This window comes from Phragmites australis, chromosome 3 (genome assembly GCF_958298935.1).
Source record: "Phragmites australis chromosome 3, lpPhrAust1.1, whole genome shotgun sequence".
In the NCBI taxonomy this organism is placed as follows: Eukaryota; Viridiplantae; Streptophyta; class Magnoliopsida; order Poales; family Poaceae; genus Phragmites; species Phragmites australis.
Genome location: NC_084923.1, coordinates 50,425,084 through 50,441,302, shown reverse-complemented (window position 1 = coordinate 50,441,302; position 16,219 = coordinate 50,425,084). Strand labels below are relative to the sequence as shown.

Below are 16,219 nucleotides of genomic sequence, written 5' to 3'. Positions count from 1 at the left end.
ATTACAAAATGATAAACAATACTCTCATAGTTGAGGAACATTAAGCATGTGAAGGAACATTAGACGAGTAACGTACCATGAACTACAGTAGAAAAGTCTTTGTAGGTTCATGCTTCTCTAACCCGGGTAACATCCTCAACTGGGGGAGGCCATCCTTCTGGACAATGGCCTCGAACCATTCCGAGTGTACTCCCACAATACTTGATTCCCTTCATTCACCACTAGGTTGGAAAAATCAGGATTGTTCCGGTCCACATGGACAGGAACATCGTCCTAATCGTTCGAGATGTCATAATTAAACCAGGGATGAGTTCCCCCTCATTTGCCTCACCATGGTTCCATCGGAATTTGCGAGGACTACCTAACATCTGGTTCTCCAACCTCGTGTTTCACTATTGCACCACCCTCCTCCTCCACATCACATCCGCCCTGCAACTCCCCAACTCTCATTCTATACCTCTATTGCACAAGTAACATAGGTGGTCAATCTCTATCAATTATATCATCTTGGTACCTCCTCCAGACATGGGTTCCACTAAGCGGGTACACTTCCCAATAAACGCCATGAGTTATACGATTGTCCACAATGCTAATAGTCATCTCTGGTTACTCGGGATCTATTTTGAAACCCCATATTAACCATTTGTACAAATGACCAATAGTCTTCTGCATTGGTCTAGCTATACTCCTATCAATTGAGTCAAACACCAACAGATCTACCCCTTTTCGACCATAAATAATGTTCTTTTCCCCATAAAAATCCTAAACTACCACTTATCTGGCATACATTTGGCTAACAACAACTATATTTGCTAGGTCTACAATGACATAACATAATTAAATAAATATCTTATGCTACTCTAAAAACCTAGGTCTAACAGTTGCTTAAAAGTACTAGATGTAATAACATTGTAACTATCACTAAAAACCTAGGCCTAACTATTACTCGGTATTGTTTAAAAAACTTGATCTAATAGCATTAGGTCAAATATCACTAAATCATATATCTAATTACAAACATATGTATAAACATAGATCTAACCTAACTGATTTATAAAAAATACAAAGATCAGAATATTTATCTTCGCCAGAGATGGATTCCGACAGGGCTTCGCCGCTTTCTTCTCCCTCCCATCACTCCTCTCCTCTCCTTCTCCTTCTCCTTCTCCTTTCCCTCTCTCTCTTCCTCTCTCTGCTGGCTGGTGAGAACAAATGATGGTGCACTGAGTGGAGGCCGGACGCGTGCCCTTATATATGGAAAAGTTGTTACCCGTTAAAAGGACGACATCTTTTCTAGTGGGACAGTCAGGCGCAAAGTGCCTGTTCATCCTTTCAATGGGCGATAGGAGGACATGGCTGCTATCGTGGACCTCCTTTTAATTTTTTTAACTGTTCCAACATGAGGTCCATCACCTGTCGCCAGTTAGAAGGGCATCCAATGGGCGACAAAAGACTATTCTTGCAAAAAAATTCAAACGGATGCATATTTTTGTTAAATTTGGAAATTAAAAAATATAAACTAAATCTTTGACATAGGTTTTCTGCTGTCTATGCGCCGCAAATTGATTGAAGCGAGGCCCAACAGTAATCTAAAAAAAGCAAGGCCCAACTAAACATAAGATTCTAGCCCATATTCTATGACACCCCGTTCAAGCCCAATCGACAAAAATCTAATACAACCTCCCTTTAATGCTGCCCTTCTCAAAGAGTATCTGATTCCCAGGTTGGTTGGCGAATTTCAATCCGATCAAATGCACTTTTTTATGTTGTTGCCCATGAGAAGCAAAATTTACATTGCCAAAATTTGGAGTTCGTTTGGTCTCACTATTGCAGAATATGGGTTAACTGTCGGTTCCAAATTGATTTTCACTGTCGATTTTGAAACCAAAAGTACGCAAGCGGCAGTGATAGCCAGATTGCTATCACTGTTGGGTTTTTCTGACCAGCAGTAATGATATTTTCGAGAGAGAAAAAACGACTAGAGTCAGACATCCATCTGCCAACGCTGCTCCGACCAGGTCAACAGCGGAAGCCCTCCACGCCCCCCCCCCCCGCTCCCCTCCACTCCTCCATGGACTAGAAGCAGAATACAATCCTCCCAAACAATCCCAAGCATGGCATTCAAAGAACAGAATAATCTATTGAGTCTGTCTTTCGTCATCATAGAGAGAGAAAACACAAAGCAAAATACACTGATGCAGGAGGCGTTCGGGCAGGCCGCGCTCTTGCCCCCATGGAGCTCCAACTGGGTTGAGCTCGTGGGTGCGTAGGTGAGGTCAGCAACCTCCATGGATGAGGACGTGCCCCTTATCACCGTGGAGCTCGCCGCCACAGAGCTCCCGTCGGGTCGAACTCGAGGGCACCCAGGTGAGGTCGGCGGCCGCCATGGTGTCCTTATCTGCCCTTCGCGCGCGGGCTTCCCTCCTGATGACGGCGTCTGGTGGCAGGGATGTGGCACAACAGGCCTATGTGGAGCCCTTCAAGCTCCAACGTGGCCTGACGGCGGCACAAAGGGCTCGTGTCGGTCCACTAGCATTGGGGAAGATGGTGGTGCAGCTCGGTTCTTCGGTGGGGAAGGTGGCTGTAGCTTGGGGCAGACGGAGGAGGAGCTTGTTGTGGTCTCCTCCACCGGATCCAGTGGCACCAAGGCATGGACGAGCTGCTGCTGCTCTCGGTGGGTGAGAAATGGAGAGAAAGAGCAAAGAGGAGTGGATCATGGGTGGAGAACGAGAGAGATGAGTGGAGGGGGTGTGGATAAGGACGACCGGGTGCGAGAGAGAGTGGTCAGTACTTCACGATTTTTTGGTGCAGACCTAAGCCGACGTGAGACTAAAAAGCAAAATGCATAAAATTTTTGGATCCGACACAGGTATTACTGTCGGTTTAAATTAAAAACTGGCATTGATAGTATCACTGCCGGCTCATGGCTAGAGCCAGCAATGTCGGTTCTTATTAACAACCGGTAGTGATATCCATTTTCTTACGAACCAGTAGTGATGCCCATTTTCTTACGAACTTATCACCGCCGGTTCTAGCCGAACCGACAGTGATGAGCCAGTAAATATGATCATTTCTGTAGTATCTTATGCAAATATTTTGGCAATGTCCTCTCTCAAACAAAAAAGGCAATGCTTTTCCCTAGCTGTGCCTTATTCATTTTTATAGCTACCATAGCTCGGTTTATCCACGTACTTGATCTATATGGGAAAAACAAAAAAGTATCGACCATAAAACTACGTACTATACTGGATCCAAAATTTTGAACGTTATAAAGTATTTATATTTGTCGTGAAAATTATAGTAGTAGATTGTGCATCAAAATTAGTTACTTCAAAGCCATCATAATTATATCACTACATTTTCCATACCACATGTATCGGCCGCTACCATATGATATTCTAGATGACGAGTCGCGGTACAACTGTCAAGCTGCTTATCATCGTTATATTGCAACTGCCACTCAAATTAATTAGTTGTTGCTACATTATATTGCTGCAAGCAATCTACTACGTCAAAAGCTTTAGCAAGTGGTGCATGCTTATTACTTGAAACAATGAGATATATACATCTTAAAAAATAGTATATACGGTCTCTTTAATAGGTGTTAATAAATGAATATGTACATCTCAGAAAAATATATACTTTACTTATAAAAAAGTATACATATATCAGAAAATATGTATATATATCCCCGAAAGTAGTATATACTTCAGTTATAATTTGATCAACCTATGGATTGAACCAAGGGTATGTACTCCGGAAGTATAGACTAGTTTTCCTATACACACACGTGCCAATCTGAAATTTAGGAGGTGAAATCAGGCGATGAAGGACGGCAGCCGCCGACGGGGTTATGATTAGGGGTTTCGGGATTTATGGAGTCTTCTATGGCTGCCGGACTAAGAAGAGGCTTTGAGGGAGGAAGGTAGGGTAGGCAGAGGAGAAGGGCACATGGGCAAGGCGACCGGGACGCCACCGGCCACGAGCAGCGTAGGACGGTCGGTGCACTACTACAGAATGATCCATCATTGTCGGCTGATAAACTAGTTATAGTGCTGGTTTTTCAACCGGCAGTAAGTATCGGGCAGTGAAAGGTGGAATAACATCACTGCCGGTGTTTTAAAACCGACAGTGAAGCCTTTTTCCCCGAAAAAAAAAGAAAAAGAAAAAATCATCCCGCCTTGCCGTCACCGAACCTCGCCGTGCCGCTCCAATCCCGTCACCGTGGCACCACAACACAACACAACACGCAGTGGCACGAAGGCCACTGCCACATCACAGCACAGCACACGGTGGCACGAAGGCCACCGCCACAGCACATCACAACGGAGCCTTCGTCATCGGATCTAGCTTTTCTGTGTGACGGTCGAATCGAAGGAGGAGGGTGCGGCTGGAGGAGGTGCTCGGCCAGAGAGGAGGGGCTTGGCCGTTGGAGGACGAGGCATGTGGCTGGAGGAGGAGGCGCCAGCTCGACCGGAGGAGGAGCTCGGCCAGAGGAGGAGGCGCACGCTTGGCCGAAGGAGGTGCTCGACCTAAGGCACTCGGTTGGAAGAGGCGTCCGACTGTTGCAGGAGGAGGGCGCGACCAGAGGAGTCACGCGCGGGCCGGAGGAGGATCTCGGCCGGAGCGGCACTCGACCAGAGGTCATTGGAGGAGGAGGGCCAGCGACACTCTCTCTCCTTTGTCACCTTCTCCTCCCTCTCTCTCGGGTGGATCGTGAGCAGATAAGGCGGTGGACTTGGATTTTTTAAGCTGGGCGGCGGAAGGAGCGGACGTAGTGGTGATTAAATGGATACAATGGAAAAATCGGGTCTGAAACTTTGTTCACTGTCGGTTGGTAGGATCAACTGGTAGTGATACTGTCACTGCCAATTGATGCTATGAACTGGCAGTGAATATCAATCATCAGTGCCTGTTGATTTCTAAAACCGACAGTGATGTTATTTTTTTATAGACCGACAGTGTTAATTGTATCAGTGCCGAATTTTGTTGAACCGGTAGTGATAAGCTGATATATAAGGCATGCTTTGTAGTAGTGATACGCAGTGAGTGGTGCCAACGGTGGAGGAGGCAAGGATGTGGCTCAATGGAGTTGGGTTAGCGCGGCGGTGGAAGAGCCATCGGAAACGACCAGAGGCAGGCAAAGCGGGTGGGAGAGCACTGAGGGAGCGGGAGCTGTTGCACAGTGAGCGGTGAGAGGGGATGAAGTCATCGGGAGGAGGAAGAAAAAAAAAGGATAATCATCGGATGACTGAGATAGATCATCTCAAGAAAACAAACAGGCATCTAATAAATAGCATCACTCGTATACAGGAAACCTTTCTGTACTCTCATGGTGTACAAACCCTTCCTCTAATGAGTGTTTAGAAAAGAGTATATATATGTTAAAAAATAGTATATCCATCTTAGAAAAAATATATTGGCAGTCCTTAAACTACTTAGGTCCATAAAATGTGAAAGTGCATATCCAAGTCATCAATCTTTTTAAGTAATTCACCCAAGATCCATAGCCCGCCTAGCAGCCTTCCAGAGCCGACATAGCGGAATCACATGCGCAGAACGTGAGATGGGGTTGTGTGGTGCAAATAAGCTGCAAGGCCCCTGAGCTTTCCCCCATTCTCATTGTGCCGTCGAGTGAGACGGCCTGCTTGATGCCAAGGGTCGAGGACTCGAGGGGCAGCCGCAGACGAGCTTGGAGGTGGCTGCCGGAGACGGGCTGCTGGTGGTGGTGGAAGGGAAGGGTGGTGCAGCTTATTTGCACCACCCACCCCTAGCTCACGTGCCTCTCTCGGTTCACGCTGGCACACCACTCCGGCGTTGGAAGGTTATTTGGCGGGTTATGGATCGCGAGTGAACTACTTAAAAAGATTAGGAACCTAGATCTGCCCTTTTAGATTTTAAGGTACAAGTTTAAGGATTAAAACAGGCGGGCGTGAACCATATATGTTTGCTTGTTTTGTTCCTCCCTTCACGCTCGCTGCCAGCTCTTCAATTCATCCATTCTGCACTGCAGGAGCATGCAGGACTGTACTGTACTGTTTCAGCGCTGTTGCCGCTGCTGCATTCTTCTGCCATATATGTATCAATATATATATCAGCCATTCAGCAGTAGCAGCAGCATATATTGATTCATCGTCGGATTATAAGCTGCGCACCACGTACTATATCGATCGATACCTAGATAGGGCCAGAATCAAGGGCTATTTGCAACTTGCATTCGAACGTGGGCACTGATTGGTTGAGTTTTCAACTTTATCTCCATCTCTTCCTGCAGTTTCTATAAATTAAATTATTATTTCCCCTTTTATCGATCGATCTCTCCTTTTAATTTGTTTGTACTCCCAAATCAAATTATATATTCTGAATAAAGCAGCAGATATATACATTTTTTTTCAAAAAAAAGCAGATAGATACTGCTCTTGAGGCCACTAGACCATCTACTCCACTTGTCAAGATGGATCATCTGTTGCCCTGCCTGCCCCATATCATATGCACACGAGCAACTAACTATACATCATGCAAGCTAGGCCCACCCTCCACCTCCAATTTGCAGCATTGCGCGTACGTGATTACTACTCAGCGAAGCATAATTTAATTTGTATTATATATAAACGGACAATATATATCTGACAACAAGTGGCTGCAGATGCAAATGCATGGAACCTACAAAAGATTGGCCGCCACTTTCTTTCTTTCTTGAGCTCTTTCTTTCGTTTCAATTCAGAGAGAGAGAGAGAGAGAGAGAGAGAGAGAGAGAGAGAGAGAGAGAAAACACAAAAGGTTGGCAGTTTCTTTCGTTCTTCGTTTGAGAGGGGAGGTCAGGGAGTGATGATGCATGAATGGTGGGCATGCATGCAGACGCAGTGTGATCGAGAAATCCAATTGAATTGAATCGCGCACGGCAGAATTCTAACGGCTGGCGTGCATGCGCGCGGATGCTCTTGATGCATGGATCTGATGATGAGATCAGTCGTCTAACTTGTGAATTCTGATCCATGAAGGGTACGCCTCGATCGAATCAAATGCATGCATGGATATATCGACACTGCCTTGCCGCGCTTGTGAACCACCAAATAATCTAGCTCGTATGTATGGCTGGATCGGAGTCCAAGCAATGGAACTCATGGCTGGATCATACGCTGCAAAAAGGCAAGACGAAGACTTGGGGGTTGCGGGCGGAGGACCCGATTGCAAGGTTTTGTGTGATTCCCAAGGACCCGGATGCAATATAATTGACGCATATATGGTGGAGCTCAAGGACGACGAATTGTGGGTTGAAGCGGTTTCCATCCATTATCCATGCATCGCCCGCATGCATGTCAGTTGAATTGGGTCGAGCACTACCGATGGAGCTAGCAAGCGAGCTGGTGCCTGGTGCTGATTATATATGTGCAGCATTAGTATATTAGCAAATATATTGAATCACTGATAAAAGTAGCTTTAAAATATATATCGTGCATCGCCTCCATCGCAAGTCATACATGCTGACGCCTGCTAGCGCGGATTAGCAGGGTCCAGGCGGGTGGGCGCGCGAGGGAAGGAAGGCGTGGAAACCGTATCTTTCCTTTTCTTTTAACTGCCATTATTTCTTTTCTTTTCTTTTCTTTTTAATTTTCTTCTTCGCTGAGCTGCGCCAACCCGGACGGACGTCTCTATTTAAAGCTCCCCGGCCTAGCCATCTTCTTCCTCCTCCATCTCCTTGCTTGCTAGGCTACAACTACATCGATCGATCCATCTCCTCTCCTCTTCGACTACGTAGGCACGAGCGAGCGAGCTCGACCGTACCGTCGCATGCATGATATGATGCCGGCGCGCGTCATGTGGGTGAACGGCCCCATCATCGTGGGCGCTGGCCCCGCGGGCCTCTCGGTGGCGGCCTGCCTGCGCTCCCGCGGCGTGCCCTCCGTTGTGCTCGACCGCGCCGACTGCATCGCCTCGCTCTGGCAGCGCCGCACCTACGACCGCCTCCGCCTCCACCTTCCCAAGAAGTTCTGCGAGCTCCCCGGCATGCCGTTCCCCGACCACTACCCCGAGTACCCCACCAAGGACCAGTTCGTCGCCTACCTCCAGGCCTACGCCGCCCACTTCCACGTCTGCCCACGCTTCAACCAGTCCGTCGTCTCTGCGCGCTTCGACAGCGCAGCCGGCCTCTGGCGGGTGCAAGCCCAGCATCAGCATGGCCATGGCGTCGAGACCACCGAGTACATCGGGCGGTGGCTCGTGGTGGCCACGGGCGAGAACGCGGAGTGCGTCCTCCCGGAGCTGGACGGTGCTGAGGCCTTCGTGGGTCCGGTGACCCACGTCTCCGAATACAAGTCCGGCGAGGCGTACCGCGGGAAGAGCGTGCTGGTGGTAGGCTGCGGCAACTCCGGCATGGAGGTCTGCCTCGACCTCTGCGAGCACAATGCCTCCCCATCCATGGTCGTGCGGGACTCGGTATGCATATATGTTCGATCTAATTCTCTTCTCTTCCGTCGAAATTAAAGCATGCAGTTCGTCCTTGCATGCGTGTCTACATAAAGCAGCTAGCTGATGTTGTTGTTTCTTCTCTAGCTAGTTCCTTAATTCGATCTTGCTGTGAATGAACGATCGATCGACTAATCACCAGGTGCATGTGCTGCCGCGTGAGATGCTGGGCGTGGCGACCTTCTCCGTGGCCGTGTTCCTGCTGCGCTTCCTGCCGCTGTGGCTAGTGGACAGGATCCTCGTCGTCCTCGCCGGCGTCTTCCTCGGCGACCTGGACAGGCTGGGGCTGAGGCGGCCGTCCAAGGGCCCCCTCGAGCTCAAGAACACCAAGGGCAGGACGCCCGTGCTCGACTTCGGTACGCTCGCCAGGGTCCGCTCCGGCGACATCAGGGTCGTGCCCGGGATCAGGCGCCTCCGAGCCGGCGGGGTGGAGCTCGTCGACGGGAGCTTCGTCGTGGCAGACGCCGTCATACTCGCCACCGGATACCACAGCAACGTCCCCCAGTGGCTCGAGGTATATATCCAACTCCAACTCTGCTCTGCTCTACTGGCTAGCAATTCAGTATACTGTATGCATGATGAGTAAAAATAAATACGTGGAGTGGTCATGATGCCGAGTGAGTCGTCATAAACTCTACAGAACTGAAAGCGACCTGTATCTAAAGACCGGGCATGGTGCACTGCACTTATGCCCGGCAAATAGGAATGAAGCAGCACAAGTTGATTTTAGAATTAAGGCCTGATAAAGATTGCATTGATCCTTTCGTCGAACAGAACAAATTAGAGATAGAGATCGGTATAGTGGGTGTTGCTAATTTACAGTTGCCTGAAAATAGGCTCCTTTACGGTCGACAAAGCAGGATTATCGGATCACGATCGGACAGTGTTTCTACTTTCTTCTTCCTCTGTCGACTGGCTGTTCTTGTTTGGCCAGACAATCTCCCCCGTCCTAGTGCTCTCGTCTCCGGCGACGTTCGCACCACCATGCTAAGCCCGACAGCATCCTCAACCCCACGCTAAGAGGTGTGATCGTAAGAGTTGCAGGCAAGCTTAGAGTAATGAATTGTTGTTGCTTTGTTTGTTTACAGGGAGGCGAGCTGTTCACGAGGGAAGGGTACCCGAAGGTGGCGTTCCCGGAGGGCTGGAAAGGGGCGTCGGGCCTCTACTCTGTCGGCTTCACCCGGCGGGGCCTCTCCGGCGTCTCCCTGGACGCCGTCAGGGTCGCTCAGGACATCGCCGCCTCATGGAACTCATCTGCCACTGCGCCGCTGCTGCACACACAAAACGCAACAGACTTTCTTATGAGATAGGCAGTTAGGCATGGCGATGGCTGGCGGCCGACCAAACAAGATCCGCGACAGAAGGATCGGCAACCAAAGCTAAACAGAGCCCAAATTTTGCTGTGTTGTATGGGCTCTCTTTCTCCCCTTGTTGTAGTCGTTGTTGTAATGTACAGTTGAGGGTAATTCTAGTAGAGGAGCATGTACAGTAATAAATAAGCCTGGGTACCGTACGATATCTAACCTGGCCTTAACCGACATTAGCGCTTGGCAGGACAGAGTAGAAAGAATGATTGATGTGCAGTGCAGGTAGGCGGCTGGTGAGTACGAACTCAATCAGTAATGGCGACGGACATACCAGATCTGCTTCAGCCTTCAGGTACATACATACATGTGCTCCTCTCCCAGATGTGCGTCGTCGCCATCTTCTTCTTCTTCTCCTCCTCCTCCTCTCCCAGGGAGGGCCCAGAACAACCAGCTGCTGTATATAGTAGGCAAGCTCAGGGTCGGACATGTATGTACCGCAAGCTTAATTCATCACGTCATATGCACAGTGATCGAGTGATTCCTTGGTAACAAAACAAACCATGGGCCAGGCCACCGTGCAATACCGTATCAATATATGCATGCATGCCCTTCAATGCTAATCGTCATCCAACACTGCACTGCAACACTTCAAATTAAAGCTGCACTTGTGCCCATTCCATTCCTTGCCGACTGATGACTCAACAAGCAAGCGCGTGATGGAGTTGAGTCCGTCGAGCAAGGAATGCCATACGATCCATCGATCGCTCATAACCCCTCAGCGGTACCACCAACTTGGATCCATTACGGTTCCCCAGCGACCAACTGCACTGCACGCTCCTCCGACCTGTCAAAATCAGAATCCCAACAAGAGATTAGAAAGAACAGAGTTCAAGTTCTTGCACTCCATACGCAACAACGCCAACCATGTATGAACATGCAGTCTATTAAGATAGATAAGAAGCAGATCAAAGTACCCATAACAGCCATAATGATCATAAGCGTGTTATTTTTATGATTATATGGCTTTGTCGGTCAATGCTGTGAATCTAACCCTTCCATGTATAGACTACAGAGTGACCACCCTAGCTAGCGCTATGATACCATGAGAGTGACCTCCCAAAACTTAAAGAGATCATTCCAGGACCAGGCACGAATAAATCCAGCAGTGGACCACTCTCTCTGTTATTCTCCAGTGAATGAAGGTGCTGACAAACACCAGATAAACTCCGCGTCTAAGATTATCATTACACGTTGAGGTTTAACCAAAATTAATCAAGCTGTATCAGAGAACAGCTTCAAAGTGTAAAACATACTGTGGTTAGAATACAAACTTACGTTTCAATGGAGATGAGTCCCGGCCTACGCAATAGGCCGTCCAAACAAATATACTCGTGGTCCAGCAGTTGAACTATCCCAAAACCATGGCAACCCACTACCCTCCATGTGAGTTCTACATGGGCAGGATCCGGAGGAAGTTCAATAGCACATTGTACAACCGCATCATTAGCTGGCCATTAATACCCTATTGCACCTCTCATCGCAATTACTTTACGATAGCAACTCAAGAGACTAGAACATTGACACACAAAATAAAAAAAAGTTTCACCCTTTTATTCTCGAACTAAAGCGAGTTGCTTGCTTATAGCCCTTTTCATGTTGTAGATGCTCCCGAATATTTGCATAAATAGCATGGAAATATCTTGCAATCCCATATCCTAACCGTTAAGTGCAAGTAAACTACCTTGGAGGCTGAGGAGAAAAAAATCAATGTGGATATGAACAAAGGCCGTAAAGCTCGTATTTGATAGACAAGCTACAAGAATCAACAGCCTTAACAACAGAATGCTCCACAAATAGTACGAGAATGACACTTCTGGTCTCAGCAGCAGTGTAGTCCAGAACTGATAACATAAGACACTGTTTGGCAAAACTCTAGATTCGAGATTCATGTAGGATTTTGAGTTTGTAGGATAAAATAAAGTGGTTTGAATATCCGTTTTTAGTCCAACATATATATAAAAAAAAGATGCCTAAACCAAAGACCCTCAATCTGCCTATAACTCCAGCTCTAAGAATTTCTAGAGCTAGGGATGACCAGCTCCAAGAATTCTTTCTTGCAGCTGGAGCTCTGCAAAACAGGCCCTAAGACCAACAAATATTTCCAACTGCACTTTTCTGACAAATTTGTTATATGAGAAGAAACAAGGAACCTAAAAGGTAGGTTCTACCAGCCTTCTTGAAGCTGAAGCAAACTTGCAAGTAGATAAATTTATATTTGGACAGTGGAGTGTATAACCATGTTAATTTATTCAAGCAATTCTTAGTGCTAAGCTATTTTTAAAAAGGAAACAATTTACATATGCGGTAGAATGTATACTTCTATCCTCAAAGACAAACAGAATACAAAGGGCGCCGTGGAGCATATTTAGACTGGAGTAATTATGACAAGGTCTAGCAACAGCTCACAGACAAAGGGCTATAAAGCTCCTTAAGTTGTTTCAGTCAAGTGCTTGGTTGATTCTGATATGGCAATCTTTTTCCACACATGCGATTGTGAGACCCTAACCAACATCAGGGAACTGTTCAGTCTTTCGACAGCCTACCTCAATTTCATGATAGAGCAAGAAGGATGCAGGAACTTCTCCACAAGATTGTGATAACAAAGTAATAAGCATAAGCAAACAACTAAAGCTGACAAGTGACAACAGGTGATGAGAACTTGCATTATTCATCACAAATGTGAATATAATTGCTCATCATGATATGATGGAAATGTTGCACGAATCCTCAGCTTTCTTCAAAAAAGAACATATCCGACAGAATAGATGCTAAGTATCTTAACCATGACTAGCACGTGGCCCAAAAGGAACTATTCATGGGCATGCTTATGCTGCATAGACAAACTAACATATGTGTGTATGGTGATAGTCTGACAGTTTTCTCGAGGTAAAGAATACTCAGATGGATATTTGGTCCTCAAGTTACGTGAAAAAAAGTTTAAATACTGATTAGTAAACTGATTTCTAGAGCAATAAAAGATGAGAACAAGACCTCCGCATTCCATAAAAGTCGGTAATCCGGTATGGTAAGAGATCAGTTTGATAGATCACATACCTTGTTTCCGTATATCAGATAAAGCACATTTGATTTGTGCTGGGGTGCTAATTATGTATTGATAATGGAAACAAGTGATAAACGCCAGACTATGGCAGTATTTTCTCCAGCAGAAATTGGTTGTGACAGAATGATTGTGAAATATGTTGCCCTTGCCAGAACAAAGAAGAAAGCATAGTAGTCAAATAATATTTGGTTAGTTGGTTGAAGAGTGTCTGAACAGAATCTATGACCTTGAATGGATGGAAATCGTTTGCAATCACACATTCTTACATAATTAAGTCTGTGATAGAAACAGAAATAGTAGGGAAGAACATAATTAAGTCTGTGACAAACAAAGGACATGCTTGTGCAGGTACGTATCAAGCAGGCTTCGTTGTTCTCACTTTTTTCTTTTTCCCGAATCATGCAGCAAGCTATCTTCATTATCATTTCGTGTTGACAATAAGTTTGAGGAGAACTTACGGGGTGTGTAGAAGGAGAAGGGATGGGTGCGGGCTGCTCTAGCATCATGGTGGGCGGCTCCTGTATAAAGAGATTACGTAGGTGCATCAGGAATAGCAGGTGGCAGAATCGTAATAAACAGTCAAGCTTGTGCAAGGTAGCAAAGTGTCAGGACGAATAAACCAGCGAGAATTGAGTTACAAATTAAGTAGTAGCCCTTTTGTTGTCCACACGCATCCCCCATTGCATCGAGATCATCCTGCCGGCCTAGTTTGTAGCAACAATAATGTAGGAGAAAGGATAAACTTTTGAAAAGCAAGAGCAAGGGGTATACCGATAGCGTGCGGCGCGGTAGCTAGAGAGCGCCCGCCGTCGGTAGGACTCAGAGGACGGCATTTGGTCGAACAGGTGGTGGGCAGGCAAAGCATGATCTGCTTCTGCAAATGCCAATATGCCATGGAGGGAGGGGAAGGCGGATGTTGGAGTTGGACTCAGTGGAGGCCGGGCGGGGCGGCCATCCGGGATGCGACAACATCCGCCGCTGCGCCATGCGGAGCGGTGCGGTTGGTCTCCCTCAGGCTCCAGACCTCCCTCGCCTCTTCCCCTTCCCCATTTACCAATATGTCTCGAGTGTGCGTCGTTCTTGCAGGTTTGAGCAAAGTCATTTCGAATTAAAGATTTCATATATAAGACTATTTTATTGATTAGCTCAAAGGATAATAAGTTTGGTGAGTAATCTTCGAGCTGAAAAGGTCCATAATAAGTTTGGTGAGTAATCTTCGAGCTGAAAAGGTCCATAATAAGTTTGGTGAGTAATCTTCGAGCTGAAAAGGTGCATACAGAGCTATAATTATAGTTCTCAAAAATTCATATTTGTTAGAAATCTTGTAACGAGGGAAATTGTATAAAGTTATTAACGGACAATACTTGAAAAATATTATCCTAGTGTGCGGTAAAATACTTAGATAAAGCATAGCCGATGCGTTGCTTATTATTGTTCTTAAGTACAACTGAGGATATTGTTTTATGGCAAACATGCATGTTTACCAAAAATAGGAGGATATGTGTTAATGACAAGATTTGATATCTATAGTGGTTATGACAGTGATGATAGATTTAATAGGATATTGTTGAGGCTGTTCGAATGCGTAAATATGGTCTCTAGCTACGATCTTCGAGTGACAGGAAATGCATGCCGCTCACCAGAGAAGCACGCGCGACCATAGCTTCGTGATAGGAAATGCATGCCGAGCTTCTACGGAATAACGCGGACTTGGCTGGGGACTCCTCGATGGCGGTCATCGGTGGAGGAAGCACCAGATGGTGGCCGGAGGGAAGGCAGCAGCGCGACGCAAATTTGAACAACACCTTCCCTACACGAGGAGGTGCCAACCTGCAAGAGAAAGGGGCCCAGGGCACCCTAGAGCACACGACACGATGGCCGATGGCAACACGGGCACATACGCACGCTGGCGACAAGGATTACGCGGTGGTGGAAACAATTCACACGACGGCGCACAACTATTAGCCAACAAAGGGCTCGGGCACATCCACACGCTATCTAAGAGGGCACGAAGGGGCCGAGAATGCTCATGGGAGGACGAACGGCGGTGGGTTGGTCGCAGTGACTGGCGGTTTGTCGAAGAGGCAGCGGCGGACGGCTCAGCTCCGTTGCACGGGCAGCTCACGTTGGCTTCCGGCGGACGGGTGGCGGCACAAGGATGGTGTCGAGCTCCTAGGGATCCTCGGCAGCAAGTCGACGGCATGACGACGACGGCGAGGATGTAGCAGCGGCAATGGTGACGGCGAGAGCGCGGGGTGAGGTGAGATGGAGAAAGAGAGAGGTAGCGGCCGAGCTCTATTTATAGAGGGTAGGGAGAGCTGGAGAGAGGCGATGCGGGTTGCTGGCGTCATGGGACGTCAGTGGTGAGGTGGCGGCCGGTACCCACCTTGTTTCCTGAAGTATGGGGTATGCTCTACGCCATCTATGCGCGGGTGGGGCGAGGAAGTCGCGCGTGCAGGGTATGGGAGGAGAGAGAGCGCGCGAGAGAGAAGAGAGAGAGCGGAGAAGCGGGGAGCCGATCAGGAGATTTTCTCGGAGGGAAACGACAGTCGATGCAACGTGAGGTGGAGGAGGAAGAACGGAGAGGAAGACGTACGGGACGGAGGCCGGATCAGCGACGTGTGGACGGCTGAGGGTGCGCGGGCGCATGCGAGCCGTCCAGCGCAGTTACGGGCCGGGTGCGACACGCTGGAGAGAGGGGACAACTAGATGGCCTGCATGGCTGGGCTGTGTGGGAGGAAGAAAGGGAAAGGAGCCGGGCCAAGAAATAGAGAGGAGAAAAGAAAACCGGCCTTGGAGAAAAAAATAAAAGGAGAAAAAGAAAGAGAGAAAGAAAAAGATTTTGGAATAATTCAAATTGGAGAATTTGAATTTGATTTCGATTTTGAATTCAGATCAACTTTATTTGGAATATTTGAACTTGGATTGTGAGACCTTCTAAGATTATTTGAATCAAAGGATTCGAACTCGAATTTGGATTTGTGCTTAATAGAATCTACGAGTACATTTGAAATTGAGAGATATTTAATTTTAAATCTCCACATAAAGAACCACAAAAATCTCAACTAATACATATGATCCATCTTAATGCAGAGACTATTTTGAAATTGATTGTAGTGCCTTTTAAAAATACCTATTCAACTTGATACCCTTAACACACATATGAATGTACACATGTTTTTCGTCGGTGTACATCCGCGGACGCCTGATAACAAATACACAACACCGGCCAAAGCCGACTAGCTCTAGCCCACCTATCATTGCAAGTACACCAAAATATCCTCAACAAGCTGTTTGCGACTCCCATCATTCTCCATCCCTTTCT

The 16,219-nt window shown here is 47.2% G+C and overlaps 2 protein-coding genes across 6 annotated transcripts; one reads left to right on the top strand and one right to left on the bottom strand.

Annotated features, from left to right (window-relative positions):
* The first annotated feature begins 7,701 nt into the window (after positions 1 to 7,701).
* Positions 7,702 to 9,776, top strand: LOC133913850 (probable indole-3-pyruvate monooxygenase YUCCA5). Its single transcript, XM_062357131.1, has 3 exons — positions 7,702 to 8,436; positions 8,609 to 8,980; positions 9,555 to 9,776. The coding sequence occupies exons 1-3, from the start codon at positions 7,792 to 7,794 to the stop codon at positions 9,774 to 9,776; spliced, it is 1,239 nt and encodes a 412-aa protein (XP_062213115.1). The 5' UTR covers positions 7,702 to 7,791.
* Positions 9,454 to 14,061, bottom strand: LOC133913851 (uncharacterized). 5 transcript variants are annotated; one of them, XR_009909096.1, is made up of 3 exons: positions 11,109 to 14,046; positions 9,585 to 10,617; positions 9,454 to 9,482 (listed from the first exon to the last, which is right to left on the bottom strand). XR_009909096.1 is itself a non-coding variant. In XM_062357132.1 (3 exons), exons 1-3 carry the CDS (start codon positions 13,787 to 13,789, stop codon positions 10,472 to 10,474), a joined length of 330 nt encoding a protein of 109 aa, XP_062213116.1. In that variant the 5' UTR covers positions 13,790 to 14,007; the 3' UTR covers positions 10,331 to 10,471. The 5 variants fall into 5 exon arrangements, 1 of the variants encoding a protein (XP_062213116.1); XR_009909099.1 differs by lacking the exon at positions 9,454 to 9,482 and having other exon boundaries at positions 10,113 to 10,227; positions 10,358 to 10,617; positions 11,109 to 14,007; XR_009909097.1 differs by lacking the exon at positions 9,454 to 9,482 and having other exon boundaries at positions 10,331 to 10,617; positions 11,109 to 13,598; positions 13,666 to 14,061.
* Between the last annotated feature and the right edge of the window lie 2,158 nt (positions 14,062 to 16,219).